The 17,836-nt window shown below is 42.1% G+C and overlaps 1 protein-coding gene across 1 annotated transcript; it reads left to right on the top strand.

The window, feature by feature from the left end:
- Positions 1–1,436: 1,436 nt before the first annotated feature.
- LOC121910433 (NLR family CARD domain-containing protein 3-like) lies at positions 1,437–16,734 on the top strand (the record flags this gene model as incomplete). Its single annotated transcript, XM_042431658.1, has 7 exons — positions 1,437–1,523; positions 1,635–1,863; positions 2,033–3,842; positions 3,977–4,150; positions 5,128–5,301; positions 15,969–16,015; positions 16,148–16,734. Coding segments are annotated over 7 exons (3,108 nt in total), but the record flags the coding sequence as incomplete, so codon positions are not given.
- Between the last annotated feature and the right edge of the window lie 1,102 nt (positions 16,735–17,836).

Below are 17,836 nucleotides of genomic sequence, written 5' to 3'. Positions count from 1 at the left end.
ACTGATAATGTTGAACATATGATGCAGCTTCTGTTGTTCTACTCTGAGCTGTACTGGCAGCAGTCCTACACTTCTGAATTCATCACCAACATGAGTTAAACAGGATACATTTAATAAATACTGAATAATATTATTTTGCATCACCTGCAGTTTGTTCCTAAATTTAGATGTCAAACCACTGAACCAATCAGAACAGGCAGAATCAAACTGACGCTGTACCAATGAGGACATGAGAAGTTTCTCAACAGAAAAGTCAAAAAGAGTCTTAGTCTGTGAAACAGGAACTGAAGTTTGCTGCCACTCTTAGATAATATTTTATCAACAACAGATTCACAGGACAGTGACTGGTCCAATATTATTCCTCAATATGAGACAAAATATTATAAAATTTCAGTTCCATTACAAAAGGTTTTCAGTGTATTTGTTCTTGACGTCTTTGCTCCTAACAGGATTGACTGGGTTTTACCCAAATGTATTGAAAGCTTGTTATCTATGAGCCACTCTCTCACACTTTCTGATTCATTACTAAGAGTTGTGAATTTCACTGACATCATTCCCAGATACCAGTAATGCAGAATCATCAGCATACAGCAGCAGCTTGCATGTCACAGCAGCTGTCGTATCATTTATATACATAAGAAATAAAAGAGGCCCTAAAATAGAACCTTGCAGCACCACACATGTAATATCCTGAGGTTCTGATAGAACCACTTCAACATCACAGACTTGAGTTCTTCCTGTAATGTAAGAAATAAACCATTTCACAGCAGTATGTCCAAACACCATGCACTGTAACTTTGACAACAGTACAGAATGATTCACTGTGTCAAAAGCTTTCTGCAAGTCAGCATAATTTTCTCCATCAAGGTTTTGTCTAATAAAATCAAAAAAATGAATAAGACAGGTGTCAGTAGAGTCTGCTGCTGTAAAGCCAGACTGAAGCTCATACAACATATTGTATCTGACTAAATACTCCTCAACCTGCTCAAACACATGACGTCCAAAAACCTCAGACATGACACCTGCCGACTTTCTCATTTGCTCACACCTGAATGTTATTTTCATACTGGGAGCAGCCCAGTTCAACCAGTCTGATACAAGCAGACACTGAGCAGCTCCACTGGAGCAGCTGGAGGTTGTAGCTGCCTTGCTCCAGGGCACTTCAGCAGTGTACAGTGAGGGAGGGAGAGCTGTATGGAGGGTTGTTCAGAGCTGTTGGGACTAAACCAACCTTACTGATGAAGCAAAACACTGAGCTGAAAGCTACAAACAGACTGAGCTGCTGATTCTCAGTGGGATCAGCAGGACTAGTAAAGCTTTACCACTACAGGGAGTCATCTGATTCTCTGTTCACATCCAAATATCACCTGATGGACCTTTAGCTTGTGTTTGTCTCTGTGTGGACAGACATAATGTGAACTCATTCTTCATGATCCCTCCACAGAGTGGACCAGGAGAGCTCAGAGGTTCCCAGTGGTCAGTCTGCCCAGCAGCATCAAACACACCTGGACTCCATATTTATGGTCTGTACATGTACAACAAGACCAGTGGATTGTCAGTCTGTCCTACATGGATCTGATGTTTGCTTCATGATGTTAGTTTGATTGTGTCATTCATATTGTATTCTGTTCCAGCTGCTGGAGGAGAACATCATCACTTTTGTGAAGAACGAGCTGAAGAAGATGCAGAAGGTTCTGAGTCCAGATTACCCAGAATGCTTAGAGAGTCAGAGGGAGGATGAGGAGGTGTTGGACGGTGAGGAGGAAGAGCAGAGGAGGAGCAGCAGAGAGGCATTTCTGAAGATCACACTGCACTTACTGAGGAGAATGAAGCAGGAGGAGCTGGCTGACCGTCTGCAGAGCAGTAAGAGGATTTCTATAAAGATTTGACACGATGGATAAATGAGACATTTACTGATGTCTCAACAGATGGAGGAAAATACGTTTTATTCACTCATTCTTTGAGGGAATGAAATTTTAAATCTTTGCTTCATACTTCATTCATTGATCCTATTTCCTGTGTGTTCATTCAGGAACTCCTGCTGGCAGGTGTCAACGTAAACTCAAGTCTAACCTGAAGAAGAAGTTCCAGTGTGTGTTTGAAGGGATTGCTAAAGCAGGAAACCCAACCCTTCTGAATCAGATCTACACAGAGCTCTACATCACAGAGGGAGGGACTGCAGAGGTCAATGATGAACATGAGGTCAGACAGATTGAAACAGCATCCAGGAAACCAGACAGACTAGAAACAACCATCAGACAAGAAGACATATTTAAAGCCTCACCTGAAAGAGATGAACCAATCAGAACAGTGATGACAAAGGGAGTGGCTGGCATTGGGAAAACAGTCTTAACACAGAAGTTCACTCTGGACTGGGCTGAAGACAAAGCCAACCAGGACATACACTTCACATTTCCATTCACTTTCAGAGAGCTGAATGTGCTGAAAGAGAAAAAGTACAGTTTGGTGGAACTTGTTCATCACTTCTTTACTGAAACCAAAGAAGCAGGAATCTGCAGGTTTGAAGAGTTCCAGGTTGTGTTCATCTTTGATGGTCTGGATGAGTGTCGACTTGCTCTGGACTTCCACAACAATGAGATCCTGACTGATGTTACAGAGTCCACCTCAGTGGATGTGCTGCTAACAAACCTCATCAGGGGGAAACTGCTTCCCTCTGCTCGCCTCTGGATAACCACACGACCTGCAGCAGCCAATCAGATCCCTCCTGAGTGTGTTAGCATGGTGACAGAGGTCAGAGGGTTCACTGACCCACAGAAGGAGGAATACTTCAAGAAGAGATTCAGAGATGAGAAGCAGGCCAGCACCATCATCTCCCACATCAAAACATCACGAAGTCTCCACATCATGTGCCACATCCCAGTCTTCTGCTGGATCACTGCTACAGTTCTGGAGGATCTGTTGAAAAGCAGAGAGGGAGGAGAGCTGCCCAAGACCCTGACTGAGATGTACATCCATTTCCTGGTGGTTCAGTCCAAACTGAAGAATGTCAAGTATGATAGAGGAGCTGAGACAGATCCACACTGGAATGAAAAGAGCAGGAAGATGATTGAGTCTCTGGGAAAACTGGCTTTTGAGCAGCTGCAGAAAGGCAACCTGATCTTCTATGAATCAGACCTGAGAGGGTGTGGCATCGATATCACAGCAGCGTCAGTGTACTCAGGAGTGTTCACACAGGTCTTTAAAGAGGAAAGAGGGCTGTACCAGGACAAGGTGTTCTGCTTCGTCCATCTGAGCGTTCAGGAGTTTCTGGCTGCTCTTCATGTCCATCTGACATTCATCAACTCTGGAGTCAATCTGCTGGCAGAAGAACAAACAACATCCTGGTGGCCTAAAGTCTTTAAAGAAAAACAAAAATACACCAAGCCACATTTCTACCAGAGTGCTGTGGATGAGGCCTTAAAGAGTCCAAATGGACACCTGGACTTGTTCCTCCGCTTCCTCCTGGGTCTTTCACTGCAGACCAATCAGACTCTCCTCAGTGGTCTGCTGACACAGACAGGAAGTAGCTCACTGACCAGTCAGGAAACAGTCAAGTACATCAAGAAGAAGATCAGTGAGGATCTCTCTGCAGAGAGAAGCATCAATCTATTCCACTGTCTGAATGAACTGAATGATCATTCTTTAGTGGAGGAGATCCAACAGTACCTGAGATCAGGAAGTCTCTCCACAGATAAACTGTCTCCTGCTCAGTGGTCAGCTCTGGTCTTCATCTTACTGTCATCAGAAAAAGATCTGGACGTGTTTGACCTGAAGAAATACTCTGCTTCAGAGGAGGCTCTTCTGAGGCTGCTGCCAGTGGTCAAAGCCTCCAACAAAGCTGTGTAAGTGCACAGATAGTTATTTATTGATTGATTTATTGATTTATTGAAAAGATATAAAGAAGATATTATAAAGAAATATATTCAAGATGGGAGAAAAATACGTTTTTAAGTATGTTTCCACATTTGTTCTCCAGACTAAGTGGTTGTAACCTCTCAGAGATAAGCTGTGCAGCTCTGTCCTCAGTTCTCAGCTCCCAGTCCTCCAGTCTGAAAGGGCTAGACATGAGTAACAACAACCTGCAGAATTCAGGAGTGAAGATGCTGTCTGCTGGACTGAAGAGTCCACACTGCAGACTGGAAACCCTCAGGTCAGGATTCATCAACCTGCTCAACTGATCACCATGTAAACTGTGATTTATATGAGTTGATAAACACCTGGACATTTTCTCTACTCAAATTATTTTCAGACCAGTTGTGTGTTTAGACCCTGTGAATAACTTTCTACTAATATATTTCCATTTGTTTTGTTCTGTCTCCGCTGTTGGAACCTGAAATACCAGAGAGGAGTTTTAGATTCAAAAACTGAATGAAGAACTGTGTAACTGGCCCAAAGTAACACACATACAGACATTTATTCAGTTAACAGTGTTTTTGTAACAGTTATATTTTCTTTTAATTTCAGAGCAGTATCTGTGCCGGGGATGATAGTGATTTTTAGTCACAATGGTGATATGACAGTGCACACCAGCTGTTATGTGGTTAACTACCATTTAATTCTTCTTTTGTTTCAAACAACCTTAAAACTCTGGATGATTACTGAAACTGTGTGAAGTAGAGTCAGTGACTGAGAGTGAAGGAGTCAGAAATGTTTGCTTGTTTTTACATTTATTTCCACAACCTTCAGGCCTTATATGCCACATTAGTTAGGATTCCTGTTCTGTATTCAACTGTGTTCATCTGAGACGGAGTCATTTACCTCTGTGACATGTTGGAGGTTTGATGTTCTTACAAACTGTAGTCAGAGTCTGTCACCTGCAGCTCTTCATCTTATCAGCTCACTGTCTGCTTCTTCTTTTACTATTCTTTTATTTAGACCTATTTTTAGCAGTGAAGAGGTAGCAGTCGCTCACATCATGTTGACTAAGGTTACAGGAAGCTGAAAGTGCCTCACAATACACAATTACTGTGGTTGGCCATTTGAATTTGGAAGTTGTGACTGGAAATATTAAGTTTAACTTTAAAGATTACAGAAACACATTGATGATGAAAGTAATAAACACACTACCTTCCGGTCCTGCAGTGATCTCAGATCATGTGACATATATGTTGTTTTCTGTGTGTTCAGTCTGTCAGGATGTCTGATCACAGAGGAAGGCTGTGCTTCTCTGGCCTCAGCTCTGAGCTCCAACCCCTTCAATCTGAGAGAGCTGGATTTGAGCTACAATCATCCAGGAGACTCAGGAGAGAAGCTGCTCTCTGCTGGACTGGAGAATCCACGCTGGAGACTGGATACTCTCAGGTAAAGACAGACAGGTGGACTCTCTCAGGTATGGACCAACTCAGTCTCACAGCAATTCGTGAAATAGTCATGTAATTTAATCTATCTATTTGTGTACATTGACACGATTTTTCCATTTATTTCGTGACAGTCAGCACGACTTTCAAACTAATGTATTTCAATTGGAAGTAGGTTTTGTTCCTGCAGCACATTTTTTTCAGTTGGGACTCGGGAGCTCAGAGGCTGTATTGTTTGTTTCTCATTTGTTATTCAATTTTAAACTATAACTCAACTTCATCACTCAACATTTAATCACAAGCTTTTATCCTTCTTTTCATTTTTTTTACTCTAATATTACCAGTCTGGTGGGACCGGAGAGGACGCACTGCATATGAGTATTTTCCTCACTGTTGATTTTAATATCTTTAACATTTCTCAACACTAAACAAGAAGGTGTCCTTGATAACTCAACAATATGAAAGGTTATGACCATCCGTTTTAATTATTTCAGCTTTGATTCTGAGAAATCAAGTTTTCTTGTCAGTTTTGGACGATAGTGGAAGCAGTTACGTTAGCCTACCCATGATCCTCAGCTACCGTTACTATGGTGAAGACGCCAGCTAAAGCCATGACATAAATTATATTCAGTATAACATTATACAGTACTGAAGATTGGTGGTTACAATCAGGAACAACACACTGTACTGTACATTGAAATGTAAAGAATGTATTTGAATTTGAAGCTTTGTGATTGGCTGATTTCATGAGGCAATGCAGTTTGGGACTCGTTGTTGACTAAAGCTTTGTCATGTAGCTACACAGTCCTCTAGAGTTTTTATTTCAACGCAGCTGTTATTTGTTTGTACCTATGAACTGATCAGCCGGGAGAGTTTCAGGCCATTAACTGTTGGAAATGTTTAAACAGGACGTCATGAAACAGTTCATCTAGGAAAATAAATGAGATTACTTTTTCTACTTTTTCTACTTTTACTGTTTTTGTGTGACGATTGTTATCACAGCTCTTTGTTGATAAAAAAAAAAAAAAAAGCTTTTTTAAGAAAAGAATGAGATTACTTCCCAGTGGCCCAGAGTAACTCCTCCACCTTTGCATATTGAATTTATTTGTAAGCCTACTTTTCAAGTTATTATTATTATTATTATTATTATTATTATTATTATTTGTGAGCCAATGGGCTATCTATAGGAAGGGGTGAATTTTGTGATGATTAATATATATATATATATATATATATATATATATATATATTCTTGATCAAAAAATTCATACAGATAGCAGCTTCAACTCTTCTGGGAAGGCTTTCCACAAGGTTTAGGAGTGTGTTTATGGGAATTTTTGACCATTCTTCCAGAAGCTCATTTGTGAGGTCACACACTGATGTTGGATGAGAAGGCCTGGCTCTCAGTCTCTGCTCTAATTCATCCCCAAGGTGTTCTATCGGGTTGAGGTCAGGACTCTGTGCAGGCCAGTCAAGTTCATCCACACCAAACTCACAGTCACATTGGAACAGGAAGGGGCCATCCCCAAACTGTTCCACAAAGTTGGGAGCATGGAATTGTCCAAAATCTCTTGGTATGCTGATATCCTCCTCTGATGATATATATATATATATATATATATATATATATATATATATATATATATATTATCAGAGGAGGCTGGTCCATAGAGGCAGAGGAGGTTGCTCATCTTCTATTTTTGAGAGGCAACAGGGAGATCAAAATATAAAAAGAATACTTTACCAAATTTCATTATCATTTATAAAATATTTATTCTCTCTTCGTTGGAAGAAATCCATGATTGAAATTCTGATTAAAATGCTTCAACAGTGACACCTGCAGGGCAGGAGGAGAAAGAGCAGTGTGTGTGAGAGATGGTGGTGGGGAGCAGTGGGGGGGGAGTGGGGGGGCAGAGGAGGATGGGCTCCTGCTGTCCCCCTCAGGGTGGATCTCTTACATCAATTTAAAGTATTTCATTTTTTTTCATGCTAATCTAACATTGGCCAAGACACGTAAAATGACGTTCCAAGGGAGGACGTCCTCCCTAACCAATCAACAACCAGAATACAATATTGACATCACTTTGGTCCAATGATAGTTTCCAGATTTCATCTTCAGTTCTCTACAACTGTAACGTACATGAGTGTGACGAACTGATAAGAGAAGAAGAGCAGTAAGATATAGATACATTGATAGAGTAGCATATTAGAAAATAAATGGTAACTTGCCAATTACAAACTATATTTTTAAACACATCAGTAAAACATTACATCTCATTTAGGCCCTTTCAACAACCAAATTACCCTCAGCGGGACTACGGTGACGTGCTGCTGCTCTGAAGTGAAGCCTCCCAACAACAATAGAAAGTTAACAACATCATTTAAATGAAACAACCAGGAGAGTTAGCTTGTTTGTCATTGTTGCTAATGATATCAGACTGGTTAACCAGCAGCCACAAAGTTCTCTTAACTAACAAACAAGATGACCAACAGCCACAAATGGATGTTATGACGTGAATACTTCATCTCCATGATAGAAAGAAGAAGACGTCAGATAACGTGAGTCAGATACAGCTTCTCTCTCTCTGTCTCTTTGGTTGCTAATTTCATCTCTGATGGTTAAATGTCTCTGTGTGGCTGTTGTGTGAATTTATCTCCTTAACCAGAATGCAGCAGAGATCATATAATGTGTTGTAGGTAGTTTGCTTGTTGAAGTTACAGTGAGCTGTCTGGACTCACTCATTCATGTGGAATTGATCCAGTTTTTAATTGAGTGGTTGTTCAGTCACCTGTTGATGTTGTGTGATTAGTGAATGAGTGTGCAGGAGGTCTGGCTGCTTGTTGTGACAGTTTCTTCAGTTGGTTTTTAAGCTGAGTCGTATATTGAGTAATAAGCTTAAAGTAACTAGAATAACAAGTGTTAACATGTCAGCATTGTAGACTATATTTTATATGTGATGCACATAGATCAGAGTGTGTAAGTCATGTATTTGATACATGCATTAATACTTTCTGATGTGAACCTACACTTTTAGATCTGTGAATGTTTTTAGTGTTCAGTCTTTCTAGTGTTCAGCACTGATCTGTTCCTGTATCACATTATAAGCTTTGTGGTACTTTATATATTTCTGTATACTAAGAAAATACACAGGAAACACGTGTAAATCATGTGATATGTTGTCTGTTTCTGATGAGAACATAAATCTGTTGTCACAATAGAACAATACTATAAATTTGAATTTAACTTTGTTGGTAAAATGACACATTGTGAACCACTGCACGGCTAAAATGAGCTCTTCTTTGTTTAGAAACAATATGTATATGCTAAATGTCTTTAAAGAAGCAGCCTTTTCACCACTCAGGGCTTTTTGTTTTTGAAAGCAAATTGTTTTATTGGCATATAAAACTGTCCCCCACCCCTCTGATTTCATCAGCTGGGGAACAATGATATAGTTTGATGTGGTTTGTTGTGAGATTCCATGTTGGTTTTTCTCCTGTCCTCCCCAATATTTTGAGTCACCAGCCGCCACTGATATAACTATATATATATTATATATGTTCAGACGCGGCGCTAGAGTAAATCAATAGGACGGGCATTTGATTTTCATGAGGGGGCACAATGCATTGTATATTTGTTTAACCTGTTATCAAACAAGTTGAACACAGCTTTGGACGGAGGATACACAGACCCCCGGTCCTTGTGAAAGAAAACTGAATAGTAGGTTATCATTTTATAAATCTTTTGTTTATATGTTGCAAATGTTTTTAAACTAAGGGGTCAGTGGTTGTTGTCAACTGAATGTGATGTAATGTCATTGTCATTTTGGTATACATGCTGGTGAAGAAATCCTGCTCCTAGTCTAGTTGAACTCTTGAACTTGTTTCTATCTGAGGGCTGCTTGCTGACCTCTGGGGTTAGCTAGAGATATCTTTGTCTTAAGCCTGCTGTTTTAGAGACTGTGTGGATCATGAGGTATCTAGACAAGCTAAAGTTGAAGGATGTCCATGTTTGAAGTTATTGATTGACCATAAGGTCTCTGTTAGATCGTATGACCATACTTGTTTGTAAGAAGGTGTAACAGTTTGTGGAAGTGTCTATTAGGGACCAGACTGTTTTAGCTTTCATTCTGGAGAGGTATAAAGCTTTCTGGTTTGGGTTAACAATCTTTAGAGAAAGGGCCGGCTGAACAACATGCTTTCTCTCCAAAAATACAAGATGATTGTATTTTTGTTTGTGTTTGGACATTTGTATAATTGTTACTGATGGTGTGATGGATTGTACAGCGTCTACAACTGCGTCAACAAGTAACAATGTTTAATGCTTTCTTTATGTCTCTGTGTGGTTCTTGAGCAACGATAAAACATTCCCACAACATCCTCCCGCCAGTTAAAAAGGAACAAATTTAGTCTTTGCAAACAGAAATGATGTCTGTGTTAATTTGCATATAGAGCGAGGAAGTGAGATCCGAATAACAAGTGGTCACTCAAGACGCCTGTTAATACCAGGTGTAAACAGACGTACTTGGAGCTGTCCACTTGTGATCGGATCACCTGAGACGCATGTTAATACCAGGTGTAAACAGACGTACTTGGAGCTGTCCACTTGTGATCGGATCACCTGAGACGGATGTTAATACCAGGTGTAAACAGACGTACTTGGAGCTGTCCACTTGTGATCGGATCACCTGAGACGGATGTTAATACCAGGTGTAAACAGACGTACTTGGAGCTGTCCACTTGTGATCGGATCACCTGAGACGGATGTTAATACCAGGTGTAAACAGGGACTAAGATGCAAGGAAAAGAAGCAAGTGAGGGAAACGTGGATGCAATTTAAGAGACTTGAGATGCAACCAAGGAAACAAAGCGAGGAGAGAGGAAACGAGAACATTTGTTTTTAGAGACATGAGACGTCCTTTCCTCTGAAGTGTCACATGAAGCGACGTCCGTTTCTGATGACGGCGGCAGCTGATCACAGCTGATCAGCTGTCAGTCAGTTTTAACAGCTGTAGAAACTTCTGATTAATACTAATAAATGTTCAGTTATCACTGCAGCAGCTGTTTCCTCTCTGCAGCTGTTACCTGTTTAACAAACATAAATAACAACCTGCATTCTGCATTTATACTGTGTCCTGCTCAGAGGCACAGGAACCATTTCTACTCACAGAATGCGTTTATATTATTTATTGATTATTTGCATCTGTATTGTTTGATATTCTGATAGTGAATTCATTATTTAATAACCCAGAATATGATCAGAGTGTCTTTTGAACACTGGAAAATATGTATTTGGCTAAATGTTTCAGGGAAAATGGAAATGATGTAACTCATATCAAACCCGACGCTCAGGAATTTTCAGCCTCACACGTGACTGAATGTAAATGAGGATAAATGATGTAAAATATAAATGTGTTGAACTGTTATTATGGATCAAATTAAAGTCAGGGAGAGTCTGTCTGTCAGCAAGAAACAGTTTAATGGAGGAAATAACATCATGAAAAGACAAATCTTTCTAATAAGAGACTTGAGATGTATGTGGGTGCTTTTCATTAAGCTAACTCTATGCTTCCTCGCGTCCTCTCTCCTCCGTGACCCGGAAATCGATCTCTCTCCGCCATCATGGAGGATCTTCCGATCCCTTAAATGCACCTGGAGGAGACGAGGAGCGAGGAGAGAGGAGGCTCCTGGAGGAGCTTAGAGCCAGGAAACACAGGTGTATCCTAGTGGAAGTGTTTTAACGGACGGCAACACCCCTTTGATCCAAAGTGTGTATTGATTGGTCAGCTGATCTGACGGGACAGTAAACAGTCGGCTGTTGTTGTAATACAGCAGATCAGGAAACTACCTGTGGAGAAGGAATGAAAGCACAACAGCAGCTGATCATAGCCTATTTATTTATAAAATAAAGATGACTGAATCATGAATCAATCATTAAAACTTTCTACTATTTCTCTTCATGAGGCAAAAGGCTTCTCCTTTCTTCTTCTGTGTTTCAGAGCGTCTCAGCTCCTTCAGGAAAACATGACGTCACACAGCTGCGTCTCCTATAAAACCATCCCGAGCCTGAAAAGCACGTCAGACTTTGACAAACTAAATAAGCAACATTTTATTTAAACATATTCTGCAGGATGCAGCTGTTTCTATTGTTCCTTTATGTGGGTTCTGTTCTTTCAGTAATTAACAGGTTTAAATTGTCTGTTTGTGTCTCATTCTGTGACAGACAGACGCTGCTATAGATCTATAATCAAATGATTAAACACTGGAGCAGTTATCAGCTGTTTTCCTTCCAGCTATCAATATGTAGAAATGATTAAGTAACAGTGTAAAGTCTTCATTCATTGTACATGAATTTTAAATGCAAACTTTAGAGTTTAAACTGTTACTTAGTCGTTTCTATTGCTGACTTATTCATATTTGACATTTAGGGTGAAGTGCGTCATGACAACTTGTCTCCTCAAAATGATGCTGGAGTGAGCGACGACGTCCCGTTTGATAAATTAAATTCCTCCGTCCTCACGTCTCTCTCTCATCCTCGCTGGGAGAAGAGACGCGAGTGACAGAAACCAGGAGACACGTTAGCGTAATGAAAAGCATCCAAGTATCCCAGAATGCATTTCACACCAACCGGCAGCGATGGCCGAGACTTTGAGTCAGGCTAAAAGCTGTTGTAACTTGAATTGTAGGATTATTAATATGTGACTTTATTAATTTTTAATGTTTTCAGGAGAGAAAGTAACATGAAGATTCCAACATGTGGCCAGTTTATCCCAGTAACTCCAGTCTGTAAACCTGCTGGGATGTGTTGGGAGATGTTTGGACCAGCCGCTCATCTCAGCTGCTAGCAGCCCGACTCCTGAGATGATCGGCCGGTCAACATGTGGTCATCCCGGGGAGAACATGATCCATGAACTGATCTGCAGCTCTTTGCTGATTCACCGCTGGCTCTAATGTCTCCGCAGCATTTAGATATATGATATAATTCCTTCTGGAAGATAAATGTTGGTCTCACAGATGAAATCTAACAATTGTAGCTGCAACATTAGTTTGTCTGAATGTAAAGTGAAGCTTCATGTTTTTACTGGACAGAACAGCAGCGCTGCCTCTGGAGCTCCACATGTACACATATCACCACATTTACACACATATACATGGATTCAAATGAACACATTCATTTCATTTATTTTATTAAGCTACATAACAGTTTAGATTTTTATTATAGCTACATTACAGACTGAATAACATCATTTACTGCATCTCTCTGTCAGTCAGGTTTTTGTTTTGTGAGATAAAAAGTGTTAGTGGAGCTTTGAGTTGAGATTATTTTGTCACAGTACAGTCAGGTAGGTGTTGTGAAGCTGAGCTGCTGCTGTTCCAGCTGCAGAATGATCTACTGCGTCCTCTCGTCCTCACAAGTTTGTACTACTGAGTCCAACTTGCCAAGTCTGAACTAGCAAGTACACAAGTCCCAACTTGGTGTATTTGGTATTGAGAATATATCAAGTACGTCATATATAAGATAAATGCACATATTTTTTCCAGCTGGCTGAGGAGACTATTATGCATGCAAGCATAGATTGTACTAAATATGATCAATAAAGACAATATATGAAGGAAGAACTCAGGAAGACTGGACTTCAGGAGCTCAGTGTTCAAACTTTAATGAACCTGCCAAGTGGGTGCAGCAGTAGTTTTCTTTGAGTTTATTAGACAGTCAGGATTAATGTGTAGGATTTAATCTCTGGTCCACACCCCGGAGCAGAAGGTGGCGGTAAGTAAAGTTTTCCTAGTGGGGACCCTCAGACCCCCCGCTGATAAACTGGTCTGACTGGAGCTATATTTCCCAGCCTGAATGATTTTCCCAGTCCGGCCCTGCTGTATAATGTTATACTGAATATAGTTTATGTCACAGCTTTAGCGTCTTCACCATAGTAACGGTGGCTGAGGATCATGGGTAGGCTAATGTAGCCGCTTCCGCTATCGTCCAAAACTGACAAGAAAACTTGGTCACAACCTTTCATATTGTTGAGTTATCAAGGACGCCTTCATGTTTTATGTTGAGAAATGTTAAAGATATTAAAATCAACAGTGAGGAAAATACTCATACGCAGCGCGTCCTCTCCGGTCCCACCAGACTGCTAATATTAGAATAAAAACATGAAAACAAGGATCAAATCTCTTGATGAAATGTTGAGTGATGTAGCGGTTATAGTTTAAAAATGAAGAACAAATGAGAAAAAACAATCCAGCCTCTGAGCTCCCGAGTCCCAACTGACAGAAAAAAACCTGCTGCAGGAACGAAACCTGCTTCCACCTGAAATGCATTAGTTTGAAAATCCTGCTGACTGTCACCAAAAAAAAGGAAAAATGGTGTCAATGAACACGAAGAGATTAAATTTAGTGAAAATTTCACTGATTACTGTGAGACTGAGACAGACAGGTGGACACTCTCAGGTGAAGACAGACAGGTGGACACTCTCAGGTGAAGACAGACAGGTGGATGCTCTCAGGTGAAGACAGACAGGTGGACACTCTCAGGTGAAGACAGACAGGTGGACTCTCTCAGGTGAGGACAGACAGGTGGACACTCTCAGGTGAAGACAGACAGGTGGACACTCTCAGGTGAAGACAGACAGGTGGACACTCTCAGGTGAGGACAGACAGGTGGATGCTCTCAGGTACAGACAGACAGGTGGACACTCTTAGCTACAGACAGACAGGTGGACGCTCGCAGGTGAGGACAGACAGGTGGACACTCTCAGGTGAAGACAGACAGGTGGACACTCTCAGGTGAAGACAGACAGGTGGACACTCTCAGGTGAGGACAGACAGGTGGATGCTCTCAGGTACAGACAGACAGGTGGACACTCTTAGCTACAGACAGACAGGTGGACGCTCGCAGGTGAGGACAGACAGGTGGACGCTCTCAGGTGAAGACAGACAGGTGGACACTCTCAGGTGAAGAAAGACAGGTGGACGCTCGCAGGTGAGGACAGACAGGTGGACACTCTCAGGTGAAGACAGACAGGTGGACACTCTCAGGTGAAGACAGACAGGTGGACACTCTCAGGTGAGGACAGACAGGTGGATGCTCGCAGGTGAGGACAGACAGGTGGACACTCTCAGGTACAGACAGACAGGTGGACGCTCGCAGGTGAGGACAGACAGGTGGACACTCAGGTGAGGACAGACAGGTGGACACTCTCAGGTGAGGACAGACAGGTGGACACTCAGGTGTGGACAGACAGGTGGACACTCTCAGGTGAGGACAGACAGGTGGACACTCTCAGGTAAGGACAGACAGGTGGACTCTCTCAGGTACAGACAGACAGGTTGACTCTCTCAGGTGAGGACAGACAGGTGGACACTCTCAGGTGAGGACAGACAGGTGGACACTCAGGTGAGGACAGACAGGTGGACACTCTCAGATGAGGACAGACAGGTGGACTCTCTCAGGTGTGGACAGACAGGTGGACACTCTCAGGTGAGGACAGACAGGTGGACACTCTCAGGTACAGACAGACAGGTTGACTCTCTCAGGTGAGGACAGACAGGTGGACACTCTCAGGTGAGGACAGACAGGTGGACACTCAGGTGAGGACAGACAGGTGGACACTCTCAGGTGAGGACAGACAGGTGGACACTCAGGTGTGGACAGACAGGTGGACACTCTCAGGTGAGGACAGACAGGTGGACACTCTCAGGTAAGGACAGACAGGTGGACTCTCTCAGGTACAGACAGACAGGTTGACTCTCTCAGGTGAGGACAGACAGGTGGACACTCTCAGGTGAGGACAGACAGGTGGACACTCAGGTGAGGACAGACAGGTGGACACTCTCAGATGAGGACAGACAGGTGGACTCTCTCAGGTGTGGACAGACAGGTGGACACTCTCAGGTGAGGACAGACAGGTGGACACTCTCAGGTACAGACAGACAGGTTGACTCTCTCAGGTGAGGACAGACAGGTGGACACTCTCAGGTGAGGACAGACAGGTGGACACTCAGGTGAGGACAGACAGGTGGACACTCTCAGATGAGGACAGACAGGTGGACTCTCTCAGGTGTGGACAGACAGGTGGACACTCTCAGGTGAGGACAGACAGGTGGACACTCTCAGGTGAGGACAGACAGGTGGACTCTCTCAGGTGAGGACAGACAGGTGGACACTCTCAGGTGTAGACAGACAGGTGGACACTCAGGTGAGGACAGACAGGTGGACAGTAAATCAGCTCAAACTCTTGAGACTGCAGTTGATTGTCAGCTGTAACCATCATGCAGGAATGTTCCACCTGTGTGAGAGGAAATAACTTGTCAGTCGTCCAAAGATTGTTGAGGAAAGACAAACAGAAACAGGCGGTTTATCATTTTCATGTTAGTGTGAATCAGTTTAAACAGTCCTGTCATCTGTTCACAATACAAACTGCTGAGTCTGACAAGAAAAAGTCTCATTGTTGACATGATTTGACTTTGAGACGCCTGTTTCTGATTGGCTGAATGTAGCTGCTGTCGATAGTCGTGGTGCGACGTGATGTGATGGACGGTTGTGTTGCCTAGCAACAGCAAAGCAGCTCAGTGTGATGAGGATCAGAGCTGCTTTTTCTAGAGTGATATCATGTCCATGTTTGCATGCTGAAAGAGAACGTGCTGCTCTGACCCCCCTCCTCCTTTCAGGCTGCAGCCTGCTGGAGTCCGATGGTTGACACCAGGTCTGAGGAAGTGTAAGTGTGTTTTTCATTTCATTCATCAAAACAAAGCTCATTCACATCCTACTGAGGATGAAGATGATGTCATCATCAAACAGATGATAGATCAATAACTGCAGCTGTATTGTGTCTCGTTCTCTCCATCAGATTTCTGTCAACTCACACTGGATCCAAACACAGTAAACAGAAAACTCAAACTGTCTGACAACAACAGGAAGGTGACACATGTGGAGGAGGATCAGTCATATCCTGATCATCCAGACAGATTTGATTACTGGCCTCAGCTGCTGTGTAGAAATGATCTGACTGGTCGCTGTTACTGGGAGGTCGAGTGGAGAGGAAGAGTTAATATATCAGTGAGTTACAGAGGAATCAACAGGAAAGGAAACAGTGATGACTGTGGGTTTGGATTTAATGATCAGTCCTGGAGTCTGAACTGCTCTGATGATGATGGTCGTTACTCTGTCTGGCACAATAAGAGAGAAACATCCATCTCCTCCTCCTCCTCCTCCTCCTCCTCTGTCTCTAACAGAGTAGCAGTGTATGTGGACTGTCCTGCTGGCACTCTGTCCTTCTACAGAGTCTCCTCTGACACACTGATCCACCTCCACACCTTCAACACCACATTCACTCAGCCTCTGTGTGCTGGGTTTGGGCTCCACTGGACTGATTCCTCAGTGTCTCTGTGTATCTGTAGGAGGAGGAAGAGTCTCCCCCTGTTAGTAACTTTCTAACTGCTGACCAGATAGTTCAGTCTGTACAGGATCACACACAGCTGATGGTATTTAGTACCAACATGATCTCTCACTGCTTGTAAATGTAAACATGGTTTCCACATGATTGACAGTTTGTTTGTAAAATGAATCAAATGATAAACTGAGTCCAGTTGTTGTTGTTTTCTGTTGTTAGTGTATTAGAAAGGCTTGAACTGTAATGGGATAATGGGAATGGGATCTTCACAATGTTTAGTTGTAGTTCTTCTAGTAGTTTCATAGTAACTGTGTTACCTGATTCCTTCACTTATTTAGAGATCACATGACAAATGATGGTCAGAACAACAGGCCTCCTATTGGCTGGTTAAATGAACACCTCTAATGGTGAAGGCTGAGGCTCAGCAGCTGGAGTGTGGCTGCTTTTATGCTGCGTTCATATCATATTGGAATGATGCTAATTATGAGATTCTGACTTGTAAATAGAATTCAGGTCAACATTCAAGTGGTAATTATGAAGTGGAAAAGCTGAAAGCTCTGATATTTACTGGATATGGTGGATTATTGTCAATAACAGTATTTTTGAGCCTCATTCCACCAACTTTGTAATCATGCAGCCGTCTTGATTTGTTGTGTGACATGAACGCTGGCCAGTTGTAAACATGGGAATCTTTCCCGCCTCTACCATCCATCCCATATGATGTGAACACAGCATTAGAGATGAGAAGTCCAGGAGCTGTTGTGTGTTTCTGACATACAGGAAGTATTTAGTTTTTCTCTGGAGTGTTTATTTAGTTCCTGTGTAGAGAATAAAGTTCATGATGATCAGTAGCTGATGTTAGTTTTCTCCATTTATTTTTGTGTGTGTGCATGTTAATTCATATCTAATTTCATATAGTAGATTGAAGGTATTTGACAGTTTCAGGACTGTCAGTTTAATGTGTTTAGCTCACATTCAGTCTGACAGCTGTTGTTCAACATCAGACACACATTATTATTCCAAGCAGAGTATTTTTATATTCTTAAAACATGTGCGGAGGATCTTTAAAGTTCAGACAGTCTGTGACGACACAACTGACGTCAGTTAAAGTCCGTTTTGATTTTTTACATCCACGGTCAAACTTTT

The sequence above is a fragment of the Thunnus maccoyii genome, chromosome 13 (assembly GCF_910596095.1).
Source record: "Thunnus maccoyii chromosome 13, fThuMac1.1, whole genome shotgun sequence".
Lineage (NCBI taxonomy): Eukaryota > Metazoa > Chordata > Actinopteri > Scombriformes > Scombridae > Thunnus > Thunnus maccoyii.
This window is presented reverse-complemented; position numbering and strand designations above follow the sequence as displayed.